The sequence below is a fragment of the Doryrhamphus excisus genome, linkage group LG5 (assembly GCF_037039965.1).
Source record: "Doryrhamphus excisus strain RoL-2023G ecotype Guam linkage group LG5, RoL_Dexc_Guam_v1.1, whole genome shotgun sequence".
Classification (NCBI taxonomy): domain Eukaryota; kingdom Metazoa; phylum Chordata; class Actinopteri; order Syngnathiformes; family Syngnathidae; genus Doryrhamphus; species Doryrhamphus excisus.
Genome location: NC_136361.1, coordinates 22,956,805 through 22,973,208, shown reverse-complemented (window position 1 = coordinate 22,973,208; position 16,404 = coordinate 22,956,805). Strand labels below are relative to the sequence as shown.

The 16,404-nt window shown below is 42.4% G+C and overlaps 1 protein-coding gene across 1 annotated transcript; it reads right to left on the bottom strand.

Moving 5' to 3' along the window:
- Positions 1 to 1,045: 1,045 nt before the first annotated feature.
- On the bottom strand, positions 1,046 to 15,875 carry LOC131105498 (exostosin-1-like). Its single transcript, XM_058053658.2, has 11 exons — positions 14,077 to 15,875; positions 6,506 to 6,599; positions 6,224 to 6,331; positions 5,770 to 5,889; positions 4,671 to 4,803; positions 4,072 to 4,190; positions 3,484 to 3,579; positions 2,490 to 2,579; positions 2,125 to 2,285; positions 1,869 to 2,040; positions 1,046 to 1,555 (listed from the first exon to the last, which is right to left on the bottom strand). Exons 1-11 carry the CDS (start codon positions 15,012 to 15,014, stop codon positions 1,370 to 1,372), a joined length of 2,217 nt encoding a protein of 738 aa, XP_057909641.2. The 5' UTR covers positions 15,015 to 15,875; the 3' UTR covers positions 1,046 to 1,369.
- Between the last annotated feature and the right edge of the window lie 529 nt (positions 15,876 to 16,404).

Genomic DNA, 16,404 nt, shown 5'->3' with positions numbered 1-16,404 from the left:
AAAAAATATTTAAAAGTACCTTCCCCTCAGTTGTCACACAAGGTTGGTAAATGACAGAATTATTGACTCAATTGCCAAAACTGGTAGAGAATAGTCAGTCGGTGGGTAAGCGGCCCCAAAAGCAGGGGTCCTGATCAGATACTGCTATCGGTCCAACATCAGCAACAAAAGGAGGATCAGATTATTTCAGTCTGCATCTAAAACCTCAAAATTTTTCACTCCATTTCAGAAAAGGCTTCAGCACGTGCATCGTGCATTTGAAGCAGAACGCATCATGAAGTGTCATGTCTGGCTCCCTCAAACAAGCCACGCTGTTCTAAACATATACTAGACGTGAGTATCTCCCATGGAATGGCTAACAATCGATGCTCGATGATCACATGATCAGCCCTTGTCTGCAATGAGAAATGTCGGGTCTAAATATCAACTGCTGATCACTTTTGTTCTCCGTTTCAGCAATATCACTGGATCAAGCCTTTCCCAACATTCCACACTACGAAATACGTACTAAAAGTGTGTACGACACGTGCTGATATTGGACCGATATCGGCTACGCTCAAGGCTGCAATAACGCTCTAATACTGGAAAACAGTACACAACAATGATCTTGTTTTTGGAATAATACAAATCTCTTAACTGTGAGCTCCTCCATTTTTATCAGACATAGCTACTATCGTCAATTATGGAGAAAAAAAAAAAGCTGCAAGATACAAATTTTCCGAAACAGTTTTTTTTCTGGACTCCCAAATAAAAATGCTAAACTGGAGGCACTGTGACGAACAAGATCCGAGCTTTGGTGAAGGTCGTGTCCTTCCTCTCTTCACCTACTCCGCCACCCATTTTAAAATAGAGGCAGCAGCGCTTATAAAAATTGAGTAGAACGGTAAAAACACATCCAAAATAGTGGTATCCTCTTCATTCTGAATAATATACTATTTATAATATTGCCAACTATTCTAATCAGCAGAAAGGTTCATGAATGTGTGCATAGGATACAGAGGAGAACGACCTTTAGTGAGCTGGAGTGGTTCGTTACAGTTTGGTAAAAAAAAAACAAAAAACATTATTATCCGATTGCAGGACTTTGGCAATTCCAGTTCAAAGTCAGGCAGTTTTAGGCCCTCAGGTGGTGTTCAGTGTGTTGTACCTAAAACAGAGACGGAGCTGCACGCTCCGCTACTGCCCCATACGTGACGGACAGGTCAAACGGGAAAAAGGCTCAGTCCAGAGGACACCATACCTGCCTGTAGTTACCCTTCTTGCCCACTTCATTTTCTTCTCCATTCATCCATTTGTGCAATGAAAAAAAATGGATGCCCCGCCCTCACTCTCTCAGCCGTGTCCAGAGAGCAGGGGGGGCTCTGCAGGGTTATAGCCTCTCGATGTCCCTGTACTTCTTCCGCAGTATGGACACCTGGTCTTTAAAGAGGACTGGGTCCAGCCTCATCTGAGAATGAAGCAGTGGCATTGTGCCAAACCAGTTGGCAAACTTGTTCATGCAAGTCTGACGCTGAGCGAAATGGTCGGGGTCAGCCCAGCGGGAAGCACGGGAGCTCTGGGTGGGGGTGGACAAAGATGAGGTATGCAGAGAGAAAATGGACAGCAACAACATTTATGAGTTATGAATGATCTTTCATAGCACAGTTTTAAGGTCAATAAAATGGGAAGGTGTTAAGTGAAAACTAAACTGTCCGCTACAGAAAAGGGCTTCAAGGGTTTCGAACTCAAGGCCCTTGGTTGTTTTTATGTGTTTTCATGAGTCAAAAGTGCTAAATGTATTTGTACTTTCACTGTGTGCAGTTCTTCCGCACTTTAATATTTAATATTCTATTAAGTGTTTGACTCTCCTGTTGTAGATCTTTGCTCACCTGAGCCATCATGGTCTCCTTGTATTGTTTCTTCTGGGTGACCTTGATGGGGGGCAGCTTTGACACGGACGAGACCAGGAAGTTCATCAAAATGTCCTCACAGTTGGACATCTGGTCCACCATGGTCTTCAGACTGGCGGGAAGGTACGTGGTGTACAGGTAGTGGTAGTATCTGAGGACAAGGAGCCAGGCCGTTACAATAAGTACGTAACGTAAACACACGTGAGACCAGTCGGCAACGGTGAGGACTAAGTACTTGTGATAGATGGCTGCACCGGTCAGCACCATGGAGTAGTCATTGGTCCATTTGGAAGTGTAACCCCAGCGCTCCTTGTTGCTGTCCCAGAAGTGGCTGCGGGCCGGGTACCCAACAATACGATCTGGGAAGCTACGCCACACCGTAAGAGCAAACTCCACCTGGATGGACATATGGGGAAAAAATGAGTCAGAAAAAGGATTTGAGGGAGATAATCCTGCTCAGTTGTGATTTGCATGATCATTATTCAGTTTATTGTTCCAAGCGAGCTAAATCCGCATGTAGACATGAACTGACCACAGCATAGCCTGCATTCCCTTAAAAGCACACAAAAGCAAACACGTGCTGTCCGTTTGGATTCTAACCTCTGTGGTGGAGAGCACGGTGTCCTCATCGAGGCTGAGCACAGCGTCAGTGGGGATGGTGTCGTACGGCAGAAAGCGACTGCTTATGACCTGGTGTTCATGTGCGAGACAGAAAACGAGCAACATTAGGCCAGTTGTTACGAGACAGTAAGTCCACTTGTTTGATCAGGTAATAAATAATGCTCCAGTTTACAGACAAATAAACAACCTAACAAAAAAGCACAGATTTTTGGACATTGCTGCCGTGTTTCCCTTCAAGGTCCTCCGTGTGAGTTTACTGATGGTATGTCGATATCGACATGGGACACAAAGACTGGCCTAATAAATGTACTGTAAATGGTACTTGGCTTTTCTCCCTTCAAAGCGCATCTATAGAGTGTTCAACGGCTGCAACTAACCATTATTTTCTTTGGCGATTAATCTGAAGCTTGTTGTGTTAATCGGTGTGGACCAAATCAATGTTCCCCTTTCCTACTGTTCAGGGACCCCACAGTTTGGGTTAAGAAGATTGAAACTATGTGAAGCGTCATGCTGCTAATGTGCTGAGAACTCTCTTGATGACATGATCCACCCTGGCAACACATTTTGGACTTCTCTCTAATGAGGGTCTTTTTTTTTCTCCCAAATCTTAGTATGTTAGGAATGCCATTTAGTTTTTTTCTGTCGTTTCTACTTCCTCGATGAAAATCTTGCAGCGGCATTGCAGTTTTACATGAAGACAAAACTATGGAACTCGATTATTGTTTCTGAATTGGACATCCAAAACATTTGCACATAAATATAATATAAGCGTGTTTGCATTTAAACATGAATACTTTAGCTTGACTGGGGTTCCTTTAAATAGAATGAAAAGGGCAGCGCATGCTCCAAATTACAGGGAAATAAACAACAGGGTGCACGTCGTTTGACAGAGCATTCCTCCTTTGCCCATAAGATGTAAAATGCTGCAGTAATACCGACTGTAATGAGAACAGAATGAGGATATGGCTTTTACCTTGCTTTCCCCCTCTATTACGATGACAGGAACTGAAGTGACAGGCCAGCGGTGCTTGGCGGGAAGAGATTTGTCACAATTCCACACAACTAGCACCTGCAGGAATGGAACGTCGGGTTAATGATACTCCATATAAGAACACATCTTTGGCAATCGCTTTGATTGATGTGATTAAAAAGAACTTTTAATCTGGATCCAAATGATGTGGGAGATAATGGTTCTACTGTAATTTCCGGTGTTTAAGCCGCACACACTGAATTTCGGGAGAAAAACAGATTTGTACATTTATAACCCGATCGGACTATTAGCCGCACATGTCGTAATATGGCGTATTGTGGCTTGAGTCCATGAGGGCAGGATATAAAACCGCCTGCCAGAGATCATCCTGTAATGTCACACAGTAAAAGCCCACTTCTTCCTAAAATGACACATTATAAATATGATAAAATACAGATATAAATCCTTAGGGGCCATTGTTAAAGCTGAAAGGCGGGTTCCGATTTATGCTGCCATCCCACAAAGGTGTCACCGTTTATATTCCATTAAGAAAATATCACGACAAAGGAAATGCTAAAGGTTTCGCCTCACCTGTGCGCAGTACTGGGATTTGGCTACAGCCACCAGCAGCTTCATGACTGGCTGGGACTGGGAGACCAGTGGGGTCACCACGTGAATGACAGCTGTAAACTTTGGGTATGGCTTGATACCTGCAAAACAAGCGTTCAATGCCACCAAGGCGAGAAAATAAGTCATCAGCTAACAGATGCAGGATAAGTGCTACAATATGTGTGCATACTAACGTACTTTTATTTTTTTAACCACCAGGTTTCACTTCAAATTGTGACAAATATAGACATCTGCTCACCAGTCGTGGTGTTCTTATATATTTTGTTAGAAAAATGGAGTAATTTGGAGCCAAAAGGCCAGAGCTCCTTTGAAGACATGCCAGTAAATCAAATCCCAGTATTCTCCATCAGCTTCATACTTGGCCAAATGAACAAAGCACACATGTAACAGAGGAGTCAATGAAGTTAAATTATTAAAATTGCGGTGCATAAATCATAGCAATGTCACAGATTGGCAAATTCAACAGCTGCCACACACCAGCTGTTGCAGTCTTGGGTCATGACTGAAAAATCATTTGTGTGATTTATAACATACACCGAGCGCATGAATAATTTACTGACCGAGCTTAGCATAGTAGAAGGGGAAGTCTCCGAGGTACGTGGAGTACTTGGGCAAGGCGAAGAGACCGCCAGGCAGACTGTTCCACATGAGGTTACTCCTGGAGGTGTACTGCAGCACCCGGTCCTGGATTATCTGCACAGACAGAACAGAAAATCTGAAGGCTCCGTAAAAACAAACTAAAAATTTATCGGATGCTGCTGCGGCCTGTCACGAGAGACATCAGGAAGAAGTCCAACTTCTTGAGTCCATTTATTTTATTTACACATGCTGTCACTTCTTTGAAATGCTCTTTTATTGTTTCCTTTGGCACTTTTTATTTTTGGATGTGAGGCATTTTCTATTATTAGGTACTGCATTTAAATAAAGTCACAGGACACTGTTCCAAATCCTGTTGTATTATTAAGTACCATGAGGTTTCTGCAAGTGACACAATGCAGTAATTGTTTTTATGTGGGTGTTAACATCATTTACTTGGAATGCAAAAAAGGACAAAAAGATCAACCACAAGTGAATACATGCATAAAATGACCTACTCATTTACTTTTGGGTAAATCCTTTTGAAGATGTCTGTAGTTACAATGGAATAAACAATACTTTGGAAGATGATATTTACTATCCACGTGTTTTTTCTCTGCCCAACATCAACTTATTAACATTGCATCCCCTCCCAACATCAGAGCTCATTGACAGGGGCTCCTACATAAAATAATCATTCTGTCAGTAGGGTAGGTACATAGTAAAGTCAGCTTAGTGCATTTGCTTGTTTTCTCTAACATATCTAGACAGATGAAAGCAGAGTTGATAATAATAATAATACATTTTTCATAAATAATACATTTCAGGAAACCCAAGGTCGCTGTACAGAAGATAAAAAACAATAGAAAATACAAGATAAAAGAGAACATACAATAAATAAATAGGGGAGAATAGGCAAGTTTGAACAGATGAGTTGAGGCGTTCCAACCAGGCGTTTAACCTAAATCTGTTAAAGCAATAAAGGCAGGGATAACAATATGGAGGGTCTCCCATATTAAGCCCATATGGCACTGAAGCCAACATTAAAATGATGGTCTGGACAAACATGAATGAGTACCGTACCTCCAGTGTGGTCAGAACTATTTTCTCTACAGAGTTGAAGTAGGCCTCCCACAGGAATTGGGTCTGCTGTCTGAGGGATAGAATCTTATCTTGGTGGATGGATCGAACTGTTGAGGGAATCTGTGACAAACAGACATGCTGATAAATCCATGAAGAAAACATTTTATTTTTTTATCATCTCCACCATAAGTGCAATTTGGGTTCACGTTCAACTGAATATGAATTGACATCAGACAAATAAGACAATACCAGCAAACCCTAATTAGGCTGGCAATGACAAGTTTGACACCCCTGTTCTAGGTGATATCAATGCTACAGCTAACTGATATACTGTAGTAGTACTGTAGAAATGCTGTAATAAATAAAAACAGATTCACTATTCTTTGTGTTTACCAATGATATAAAACTTGACTAAGTGATGTAACTTTATACATAGCTGTATATTAATTTTTACCTGAAGCAGCAGCCTTTCATCACCAATCACAGCTGCAGTGTTCCAGTCAATGATCTCGGAGAAGGGGAGCTCCCAACCATTACTTAGCATCACCGGCACACAAGCTGCCTGTAATGAGGGAACACAACACCACAGGGAACACCTATCACTTCATTTATAAATGGGAACAGATTCATTGGATTCAGCCATTTCATGTGGTCATCATGGTCCTGCTGCTGGCCCTTCACTGTTACGGTTATTTACATGGTATAAATATTGTTTGTGCGTGCATGCATCACTGACCTGTAATGCCTCTAAGAAGCGAAAGGAACCCAGCCGACGTCCTCGAGGGACGAGACAGAACGTGGAGTTGTAGAGCATCTCTCTGTAGTCGTACCTGCGGGATGACAATGTTGGAGTGCATCAGAAACAACCGAGATAAAACGCAGCGAAAAGAGCAGCTGCATACCTACACGGTACAATCAAACACGGAACACAACATTCTAAAGCCCCCCCTCCGCCTCCTCCCAACAGCAGTGAAGAGAACACCGTGTTTACATTGATGACATCCACTTAAGAAAACACACTCCCTGATCTTGACAGCTCTCTTTTCCTCCCGTCCGCCACCCCTTCATCTAAACCCATTTTCCCACTCAGCTGCACATCTCAGGTTTCATCCGATTTACACCTCAGTTACCACTCGCTTGGATTAACAGACTACTTGGTATTGCTTTAGTGACAATCTACTCTTACTCCGCCATGAGTAAAAGAATGTACACTTGTACGCCCTATGGTCTCTCACATGACAATAGGGAAGTGCATTGTGATAATCGCTCAGCAGGTACATTTGCTACTTTGTGGAATTGACAATTAGAACAAATTAGAACTACAGTACTATTAGTATCAATGAACACTACATTGGTGTCTGTTTAAGACAGATCAGTCAATTTATGCTTGCTGAAAAAGCAGCGACAAAACCAAACGACAATGCAAAGCTTGCTGGAGGCCACGTTTCCATATGTGTCCATTAGGGATGCTCAGATCAGGGATCACTTGTGAAACTTAAGATGATGAGAATGCTCCTTTAAGGAGACGTTGGATGCGAGAGTACATTAGTGGGGCTTTAGCAGGACTTCCAGGTACGTGAGAGAGCACTTCTGTGAAGCTGGTGTCTTCCACTGCCGAGAAAGGCTGGTCATCTCGTCCGATACATTCTTTATTTATTTCCCAGTTCAGCCTTCTGAGTGTCATGCACTTACGCACAGTGAAGGAAAGTGGGAGGAGCATGATTCCCGAGACATTTAAGGCAAGACACCGCACCGCATGCATGGGTCGCTGCGGCCTGCAAGAGTCACATGATTTTCCACAGAAATTGGTCGGTACTCTTTGGTGGCCGATCAATCGGAGCATTCCTAGCGGCCATGCATGTTAAAACAACAGTTGTGGATGCATTATCTGTAAAGATAATCCCATGTCAGACTCCAACACATCATGTAGAATTAAGAGTGTCTACAGAGAGTTAACAGGAGATTAAAGGATACAAAAAAGGATAAAAGCTACAGTTAAGCACAATTCCATCTACAGTAATAGAAAAAAAAATCCATTATTAACTGTATGTACATAGTATTAACAACTGTCCAAGTCCACGGAAGCACTTTGGAGTGTGACCAATCACAGTGGAGTGGGCCTGGCGGGAGGGGGGCCGGGGTAGAGTAAATTTGTGCGGGAGGCAGGGAATCTAAGACAACACTGCTGGACGTGAGTGGAAGATCTAAAAAGGTTTCTATGCAGATTATCGTGTGTCGCTGCTCTACAGGAGCACAGAACTCAATGCAAAGTCTTGAAAATGTGTGTAATAGGTCCCCTTTATTGTGAATTATAAGAATTCATAAATGAAATAAAGATTCACAACAATGAATTTATTTGATCTCCACCTAAGTGTTGCTAATGTTCTAATTACCTGGCCGTCTGACCTCATGCAATCAGTGAGTTACGAGAAGCTAAAGGGTATCCTTCACACTCACGTTACACGTGCTTAATTAGCCATAAAGCCACTCTCGTTAAGACGCAGCCCTCTCGTATATGAAACATGAATGGGACTCTTGTAACATAGTAGGTGATTCCCAAGGAATGTGGAAACATTAGACCTTCAAGCAGCCCAGGTGAGTGTGTGGATATCTGGCACAGACCTGAGTGTCGGCATAACGCTGTGCAGATTCAGCATCAAAGTACCTTATTAGTCATATTGCAACAGTCTTTCAGATGTTTCACACATGGTTTTAGACATAAGCTACAATACATTAAATTCAATGTGTTTGCTATAGTATAGATATAGCGTGTGTGTGTCCACATTATTACTATTCCATCTCTGATTGTCTAACTCAGTCTCCAGTCATCCAACTAATCCTTACACCAACCCCAGCAAAGTAAAACCACCGAACAATCATGACACACGTCCGCCAGTCCAAAGAAAGTGTATTTTGGATTACATCAGAGCCATAGAATGCTCTGCCATCCACCAGCCAGCTTGATGAGAAATGCTGTCAAGAACTCTCCAGAAGAGAAACACTAGATCAAGGAGGTTTTGGACAACCCTGACCACTTTCTGTCTGAAGAAAGAGCACATTTCAGTTTACATCACAGCCAGAGAAAGCTTTGTGCACGTCTCTGTTTTGCATTCTACCAGCTCGATGGAGTTGACGAGCAATGCTGTTAAGTGCTCTCCAGAAACCTACATTAGAACAAGGGAGTCTTGGAGATAATGAAACAAGTGTTGTTAATGGAAATGATACCCACGCCTGAATACCAGGGCTAACTTGTAAACAGAGACAGCCATTGACTTTTTTTCTACGTAACTAGCTGCTGAAAGTGAACTGATAATAAAGTTTGTTATGGATATAGGCATCTTACCATTTATCCGTAATAAGAATAAGAATAAAGAAAGTTGCATTATCCATGTGTGGCTATGGACATCTCCACTTTTTTTGACACGTGGCGCAAGAGCGAATCAGGAAGGAGTTGAATGTCAACTGACAGATTTCAGATGACATCGAGAGTGGCATTTCTGATGTGGTCACACACGCGACCCAAACTACCTTTGGAATCACCATACTGGAAACCATGTGATATAGTATGTCCATTTATACAATGTATTATTTAGGGAAAAAAGCTTTCATTTTGCTGTAGCATTGCGCCACAATTAATTACATGCAGCAGAAACCCTGCACACACATTGGACCAACTTTATGTGAGCTTTCATTTCTCTCATAATATGAGTTGAATCTCATATTTGGTACAAAAGGGTGTCATACCAGCGTGTGTAAATGTTCTGTGCATGTATGTATTTGATCTACTGAACCAAGTAACTACATGGCCAGAAAAGTGTTTGCCCATTTTATGCTGCCAAGTGCTGTCATGCAGCACAACATGGATCCACATTGTGCAATCATACGTTGCCAAAGTACCTTGGAAAATATACTGGGGACAATCACATTCACGTGACCTCATAAATGAGTCACAGTTCCTCTCTATAAATCTCCAAAAAGAACATTCAGGATATTTGTTGTCCTCAAAGCCCTTTCAAATCAAATGTAATATCTGAAATATGAAAAAAGAGCCAAAGACATCGAGAGGCTTGATATCTGCGGCATGGAGGTCTGCTTTGCACTCGCTACAGGATTAAACATCCACAAGATTTGGCTCAATTCTGCTTGTAGCAGTCATAACATATTTCTCTGTACATGTGGGATAATTGAATAAACCCTAGCAACACTAAGAAAGCAACTTTGATGGCGTATGAAATGACTGTAGATGTGATTTTAGGCTCACACGAACAGAGGTTTCTTCAGCAAACCCCTTCTCAGCTCTTCTCACTCTACTTCAACTGCAAGTCAACTAGCCAAACTCTTACAAGCAGATTTTTCCCTCCACCTCAATTATCCACAAGTGTGGCACAGGTGTCGTGACCATGTTTTGTTTTGCACAACAACCCTTTGGCCTGTTTGAGTCATTCAACACAACCTTTGTACATCTGCAGGGGGGGAAAGAAATGTAGTAATGTGGGCTTCCGCATAATGATAGAGAACCTCCTTATGGAATTGGCACATGCACCACACAGGGTCCTTGGACAAGACAATTATCTGCTGCTGACAACAGAAGCCCAGAAAGACAGCTGGATAGCCGATTTTTAATTGTGAGTAAGAGTCGTCCAATCAGTGCAGTCAATTTTTATTTGATAGAGGCTTTGAAATGGATCTAGACAGAGAGGTCTTACATCTGCAAGTATATGATTTATTACTAAATACAAAAACTTTAGAGTTGACATACCCTTGCATTTAATACATATTGTACAGTCTTTATTGATAGAGCATGCAAGTAGTGGTTACAGTATGTTTAATGACATCGGAACACTTTCACATTCTACGTCACTCTCTATTCATCTCAATGAAAAATGCAATGGCTATTTTTAGTCAGCATGCACCATTCAACCGACCAATTTCTTTCAGGTCCCTTTAAGACAATAAGTATATCAACAAAATTCCTGTCCTAAGAAAGCAATTAGAATAGGTTTGTCCGTTAGGTTTTAGAGTGTGTGACCACGACTGACTTCCGTATGGGGAAAATGTGACCAGACAAACAGTTTTCCCCCAAGCTCTGTAAAAGCTTCCGTCATGTTGGATAGCTGCCCTGGGCCAGAAGCTTTGGCCATTACTGAGGATTAAAACCCTGCAAGTCTAAAAATATACCAAGTTGACCAACGTCAGCACCTAGCCGGCTACTGCACTCACCTCACTGCCAGATGCCTGGCATTGGGGTTTCTTCTGTATTTCCCCTTTCCTTCACCCTCTGGCTATACCACAGAGCGCAACAATTTGGGAAAATAATGTAATTATTAGGAGGGATTTATTAGTATTGCCATTTTATATGCAATGTAAGAAACACTAATTATTACTAGTTTTAAGATTGGTGCGATGTTTGTCTCTGCGCTTTTTTGTATGATTGAAGTTCAGTATTCTGACTAAAGGATGTATGGGAGAGTATAATGAACTGTTAATCTTATTTATCCACGCCGTGAATCCATTAGGCATCATGACTTTTGCAATGAACTCTGATACTGCCCCAGTCATTTCCCGTATGCCATTGCTTATGTGACCATCTTGTAATTGCACTTCTTACATTTCATTATAAAGCAATATGACTGCAAATGCAATTAATCCTTCAGCCCTGTGCCATCGTGCCCTCCAGACAACTTACATGCTCTCTCTCTCCTTTTGCATGGCCTCTTGAAGGTTAAGACCTCTTGAATTGAAAACAAACTGTGCAAGGGCTTTTTCTATGAGATTAAAAATTGCATCCAGCTGTAGCTTTCAACGCTAGGCTGCAATGCTAGCTAAAATAGTTGGTGGAGCATATGAAGTTGCCTGGACTGCAACTAAGTACCAACCAAATGCATATAATCTAGTGGTAATGCTGCTAATCCACCTGTTGCACAATCCTGATGAAAATTTTAACACCAGCTGAAAATAGCAAGAATTCACATTTTGCTGTGTTGGATTTTAGGAGGTTAAAAGTAGAGTTCAAAATGCAAAAATAAGAATGGCTTCACTGAGGGTCATCCACTGTCTGGAAGTGATGTCCTTCCCATGCCATCCATCGCCAAATATTCGCAACTGCTGCAAGCTAAAAGCCACATATGCAAACAAATAATGCATTTGTAGTACATTAGCCATTGTGTCACGTCAGAATGCCATATGCTCTACTTATTTCACTCAACAGAAGAACACAGCATGTTAGCTTCAGCATGTCATACTTGTAGGACTACTACCCACTGTGATCTGGATTCTTCACAGAAAGTGTGAATGCAAAGCTGCAGGCTGCTTAACGCATGATTGACAAATGGCTACTTCAGTATTGTACATTCCTCACAGTCATTAGAACAACAGAAATATCATAACTTCCTTTTGCCAGTGGGAAAGGATGACAAGGCTTTCTCACACAAAAGGCCACAAACAGGTACGGGGCTTCTATGTCCAGCCAGGAAGGGCATACTCACACTGAGCCATCCACATCGTGCTGGTCTTGGGTACAATTCCACCCTTCCTGGCCTCCCACTGGGGTGGGCTCAGTCAGACTGGACTTTTGAGTCACCGACTGTATGCTTGTCCCATCACTTCTACACTGTACTGCAGTTTTAGTACTGCAGTTTCTTTTGGCTGTGGATTGTTTCAAGTCGTTACGATTATTTTGTGCAAGCTGTCTGCTGTCATTAACTACTTGGGATACTAATGAAATTCCATTTTTATTATGCAAGGGAATGTAGTCGTGGGTGAGTTCGCGTGCAGTGCATAATTTTGAGTCTATTTTGAATTGTATCAGTTATTATTAACCTGTAAGGAACAATCACATTGCCAACGTGCATGTGCGTGGAATCGTGCAGGGTCCTAGACTACCTCTGTAACTGTGCCAAAACAGGGAAGAAGGCTATTAAAACCTTTTGTGCACCATAAAAACTGTGACTGTGTGAACCGTAAAAGAGCATGATTAATAAATATGTTTTGGAAAAACCAAGATATAGTAAAGCCATAAAATTCAAAATGCCAAGTGGTGGGGGACGACTATATTAGTGTTAACATTGATGTAACTGTACTGGTGTAACATTTGAAAAAAAGAAAGGCAGGGTATTCTGTTAATTTGTCATTTCTGCATCGTTTTTAAGCCATCACTCTGTGAAACGTCTCGCTGATTCTACCTGCAAGCAAACAAGGAGCTGTCAGGATGAGTCAACGGGAGACTGACGGGTAGCAGATGGCACGTCTTTTGAACGACAGAGAGAATGGCATTCAACTGAGCCAATAATAAATGAACCTCTGGGTTTCATACCTACTGTTGAAGACAGACACAAACAGAAGAATCCTCTGCGGGATGACAAGCATATTAAACATTCAAAACGTAATAATACCTCTGAGAGAGGTCATGATTTCAGCAGCGGCATGATTAACATACTGTGAAACAACCCTGCAAAGAAAAGAATTGCCCCCATGGTCAATCCAAGCAGGTCCCCCAAACAGTGGCGAGGTCACAAAGGACACAATGCAGGACGAGGGCATTTCTGGCTCATGCAGTCGGGTCTGACTGGGATTTGACTAAGTAAACAGGGCCCACTATGGCTTCCCCTTACTGGCACCAGGGTTTTGTCCGATCTAATCCATCCCAACGATCCAAAGTCAAACACCCAGCAGCCACCAAAAACAACACAGCAGTCTGGTGGCAGAAAATAAATGCCACTGGCCAATGCACAGTATATACGTACATGCATGCAAATCAAAAGCCTTAGAAGCTAATATTGTATAAACTCACAATTTATGGTGAGTTTATCACAATATAACCTATCCAATTCAACATGTGTCTCCCCAAAATACTAAAGGAACAGAAAAGTGGAGACTAAGCAAGACCATAGATTAAAATAGACTGAAAAGATTGTGACCGAACTGTGAGAAATTTAACTTGGGGACGAATTAACTTGACTAAATCATTTATCACATGGGAATTAAATGGGGAAAAATCATGAACAAAGGAAGAATTGTCCTCCCGACTTTAAAGAGTCATGCAGATAAATAGAATAGACAGACACAAAAACAGTTCTTAAAAATACAGATGAAGAAAACCGAACAAAAACACTGTCGATTTTTCTATTCATCTGATTTTTTTTTTTTTGCAGGCTGCTTCGGCCCCACCCACCAACTGGTAATGGCCCCATCCAGGAGTCGAAACCAATATAAATTGAACATTCTAAGACAGCATTGTGGGCGTATTTAGAATGCAGAACATGGAGATTACGATAACAACACAACTGCATGATGAACAATAGCACTTACTTGTCATATTCTGCATTGTCTTTGTCGCAGCGTGCATCTTTGTGCTTCTGCCAGTCCTTCCCATGCTTGCAGGTGGTGAGCAGGACCACATCTTCTGCATTGTGCACATGATATAAGGCGTTCCTTGTGTCGGAACCTATTCCAGTTAAATATCTCTTCCCCTTGAACACAAGCATGTACTTCCTATACGGGGGGATAGTGTTGTGTTTAAGGTAGCCCCGTTCCCCTCCTGTCCTGGGGTGGTCTTTAGAGAAAAGAGGGATGGAAACGTCAAAGTTGGGACGAAAGTTCTCTGTGCTGATGCTGGCCTTTGCCAACATGGAGAGGCCGATGTCAAAGCCCAGGTCTTCCGTGTAATCAGGCCACGTGCCGGAGTACAAGTTGAAAATGATGTGGTTTTTCCCATCATTCCACAGAGGAAGACTCTGGACCTTTGCCTTCAGGTTGTGTACGTACTGCGGTGACAGCTGGTCCCTGTCAAGAGTGTCTAAGCCCAGGACAAACAAACAGGCCCGGCTCGGGTCTGGAGTAAAGAACCTGGAGCCTTCAATAGATGACAAAATGTTCTGATAGCTTTCAGACATCTTCTCTCCCTTTTGCTTGGGATAAATGTAAACTTTGAAGCCATTCCTCTCACAAAGAGAGAAATCAAAACAGGTCTCCATTCTACAGCGCTGCCCGGAAAAAACACCCGAGTTTGCATCTCTCTTTTGTCTCCAGGATATGTGCTCATTAACATCGTCGTTGGGGTCCTGCTCCCAGACCCTGAAAGGTTTAAGTACCCCGGGGGAGCGACGCCACCGCGCCCCCGGACTGCGCTCATCACGCCGGCTTAGACCCCGTCTGGACAGCGGGACTTGGATCCCTCCGAAACAAAACAGCAGAATGAGACACACACCGGCGGAGAACAAAATTAGGTAGCGTTTTTTGGCCTGCATGTGTCCAATGATGTGGATTAAGTTGCGTGGCGATAAATCCAAGAGGTTCCGAAGTTCTGACTTCACCGCCTCCTGTGGGAGAGCTCCGCCATCTTCCCCCGGGCTGCGACTCTCCCACCTTCTGCTTCAGATGCCTTTCACAAGTCCGAGAACTGATCCAAAGCATGTGGGCGACTTCTAATGTTCATCCAGATCGGCTCCTCGTCGATATTCCGTCGATTAACTGGCAAAAGTTTGTCCTATGCTACTAATGTGCCTTAATGGTGGCAGAGAGGTTATATTTCTCTATACGGCGTTAACTTTACTTTACCGCCAATGTACATTTTCTTAATACTACTATTAATACTACTACTCTATCTAGAAAAGACCAGAAAAACGTTAGCTGTTTTCCGTGAGGACATGCCTGGACACAAAAGTGTCTTTCCTTGAGGAAACTGGTACCCAAGCTAACGCCGGATCATGCACATTTTATATAACCCATTCCCGACATTAACGCTATTTTAATCCGCATGTTTGAACACCAAAGTGTGTCTTTCTTGCGGTCTGCCACCTTAACAAGCCACTAGCTAGCTAAAGACATGCTCATTTCAACAAACATTCCCCAGGTTAGCTTGCTAGCTTTGCGAGAACATCAAGTAGCTTATCATCCGTGTGAAAGTGAAGACAGCCTCTCCCACGTTGGAATAACATGGCGCTTCACCGGTCTGCAACTTCTTCTTGGCTCCACTCCTGAAGTGGCCAGGTTATTTCCCGAAACATCTCCCCCGTCCAAGTCAAGTCAAGAGTCGAAGCGGTGTCCCTCACATAAAGAAGAGGTGTTGTGGACCCAACAAGCCGAGCAGAGGACGGCCACTGACGATGAGGATGTGACGTCGGTCCACCGTGCACGGTGCGTTACATTTAGTCCACAGGCACATTCCAAACGGGAGGGGCTTCGATGCAACCGTTAACTAGCATGGAGGTCTGAGCGTTTGGTTTTGGTAGTGATTTGTTTGTGAACTACACTGCATTGCGTTCAGGGCAGTCTTATTGAAACTATATTAGTGCTCATAATGTTGACTATGATAGTTGTGATATTTTTCTCCCTGGATTCAGAAAATGTTGTTAAATGTGAATGAAAGCAAAATTAAGTGATGGGATTTGACTTAACTACGGGTGATGCATAAAAATGTTTGAACGTACCTGATTTATTTTTTTTTGTCACACTTGAGTGTTTAAAATCATCAAACTAATTTAAATATTAGTCAATGAAAACACAACTGAACACAAAATGTGCTTTTTAAAATTAAAGTTTTAATTAATAAGGGAGAAAAAAATCCAAACCTCCATGAGATGGACTTGCTGGTGTGTTTTGGATCGTTGTCGTGCTGTCACGAACAGATGACCGGAC

Bases quoted from the DNA above. Each gene is read 5' to 3' on its own strand.
- LOC131105498 (XM_058053658.2), bottom strand. From the start codon at position 15,014: ATGCAGGCCAAAAAACGCTACCTAATTTTGTTCTCCGCCGGTGTGTGT. The intron at 6,332-6,505 runs GTCAGTGATGCA...CCCTCATTACAG, and splicing joins GCTTCTTAGAGGCATTACAG to GCAGCTTGTGTGCCGGTGAT. The intron at 3,580-4,071 runs GTGAGGCGAAAC...CCATTCCTGCAG, and splicing joins AATCCCAGTACTGCGCACAG to GTGCTAGTTGTGTGGAATTG.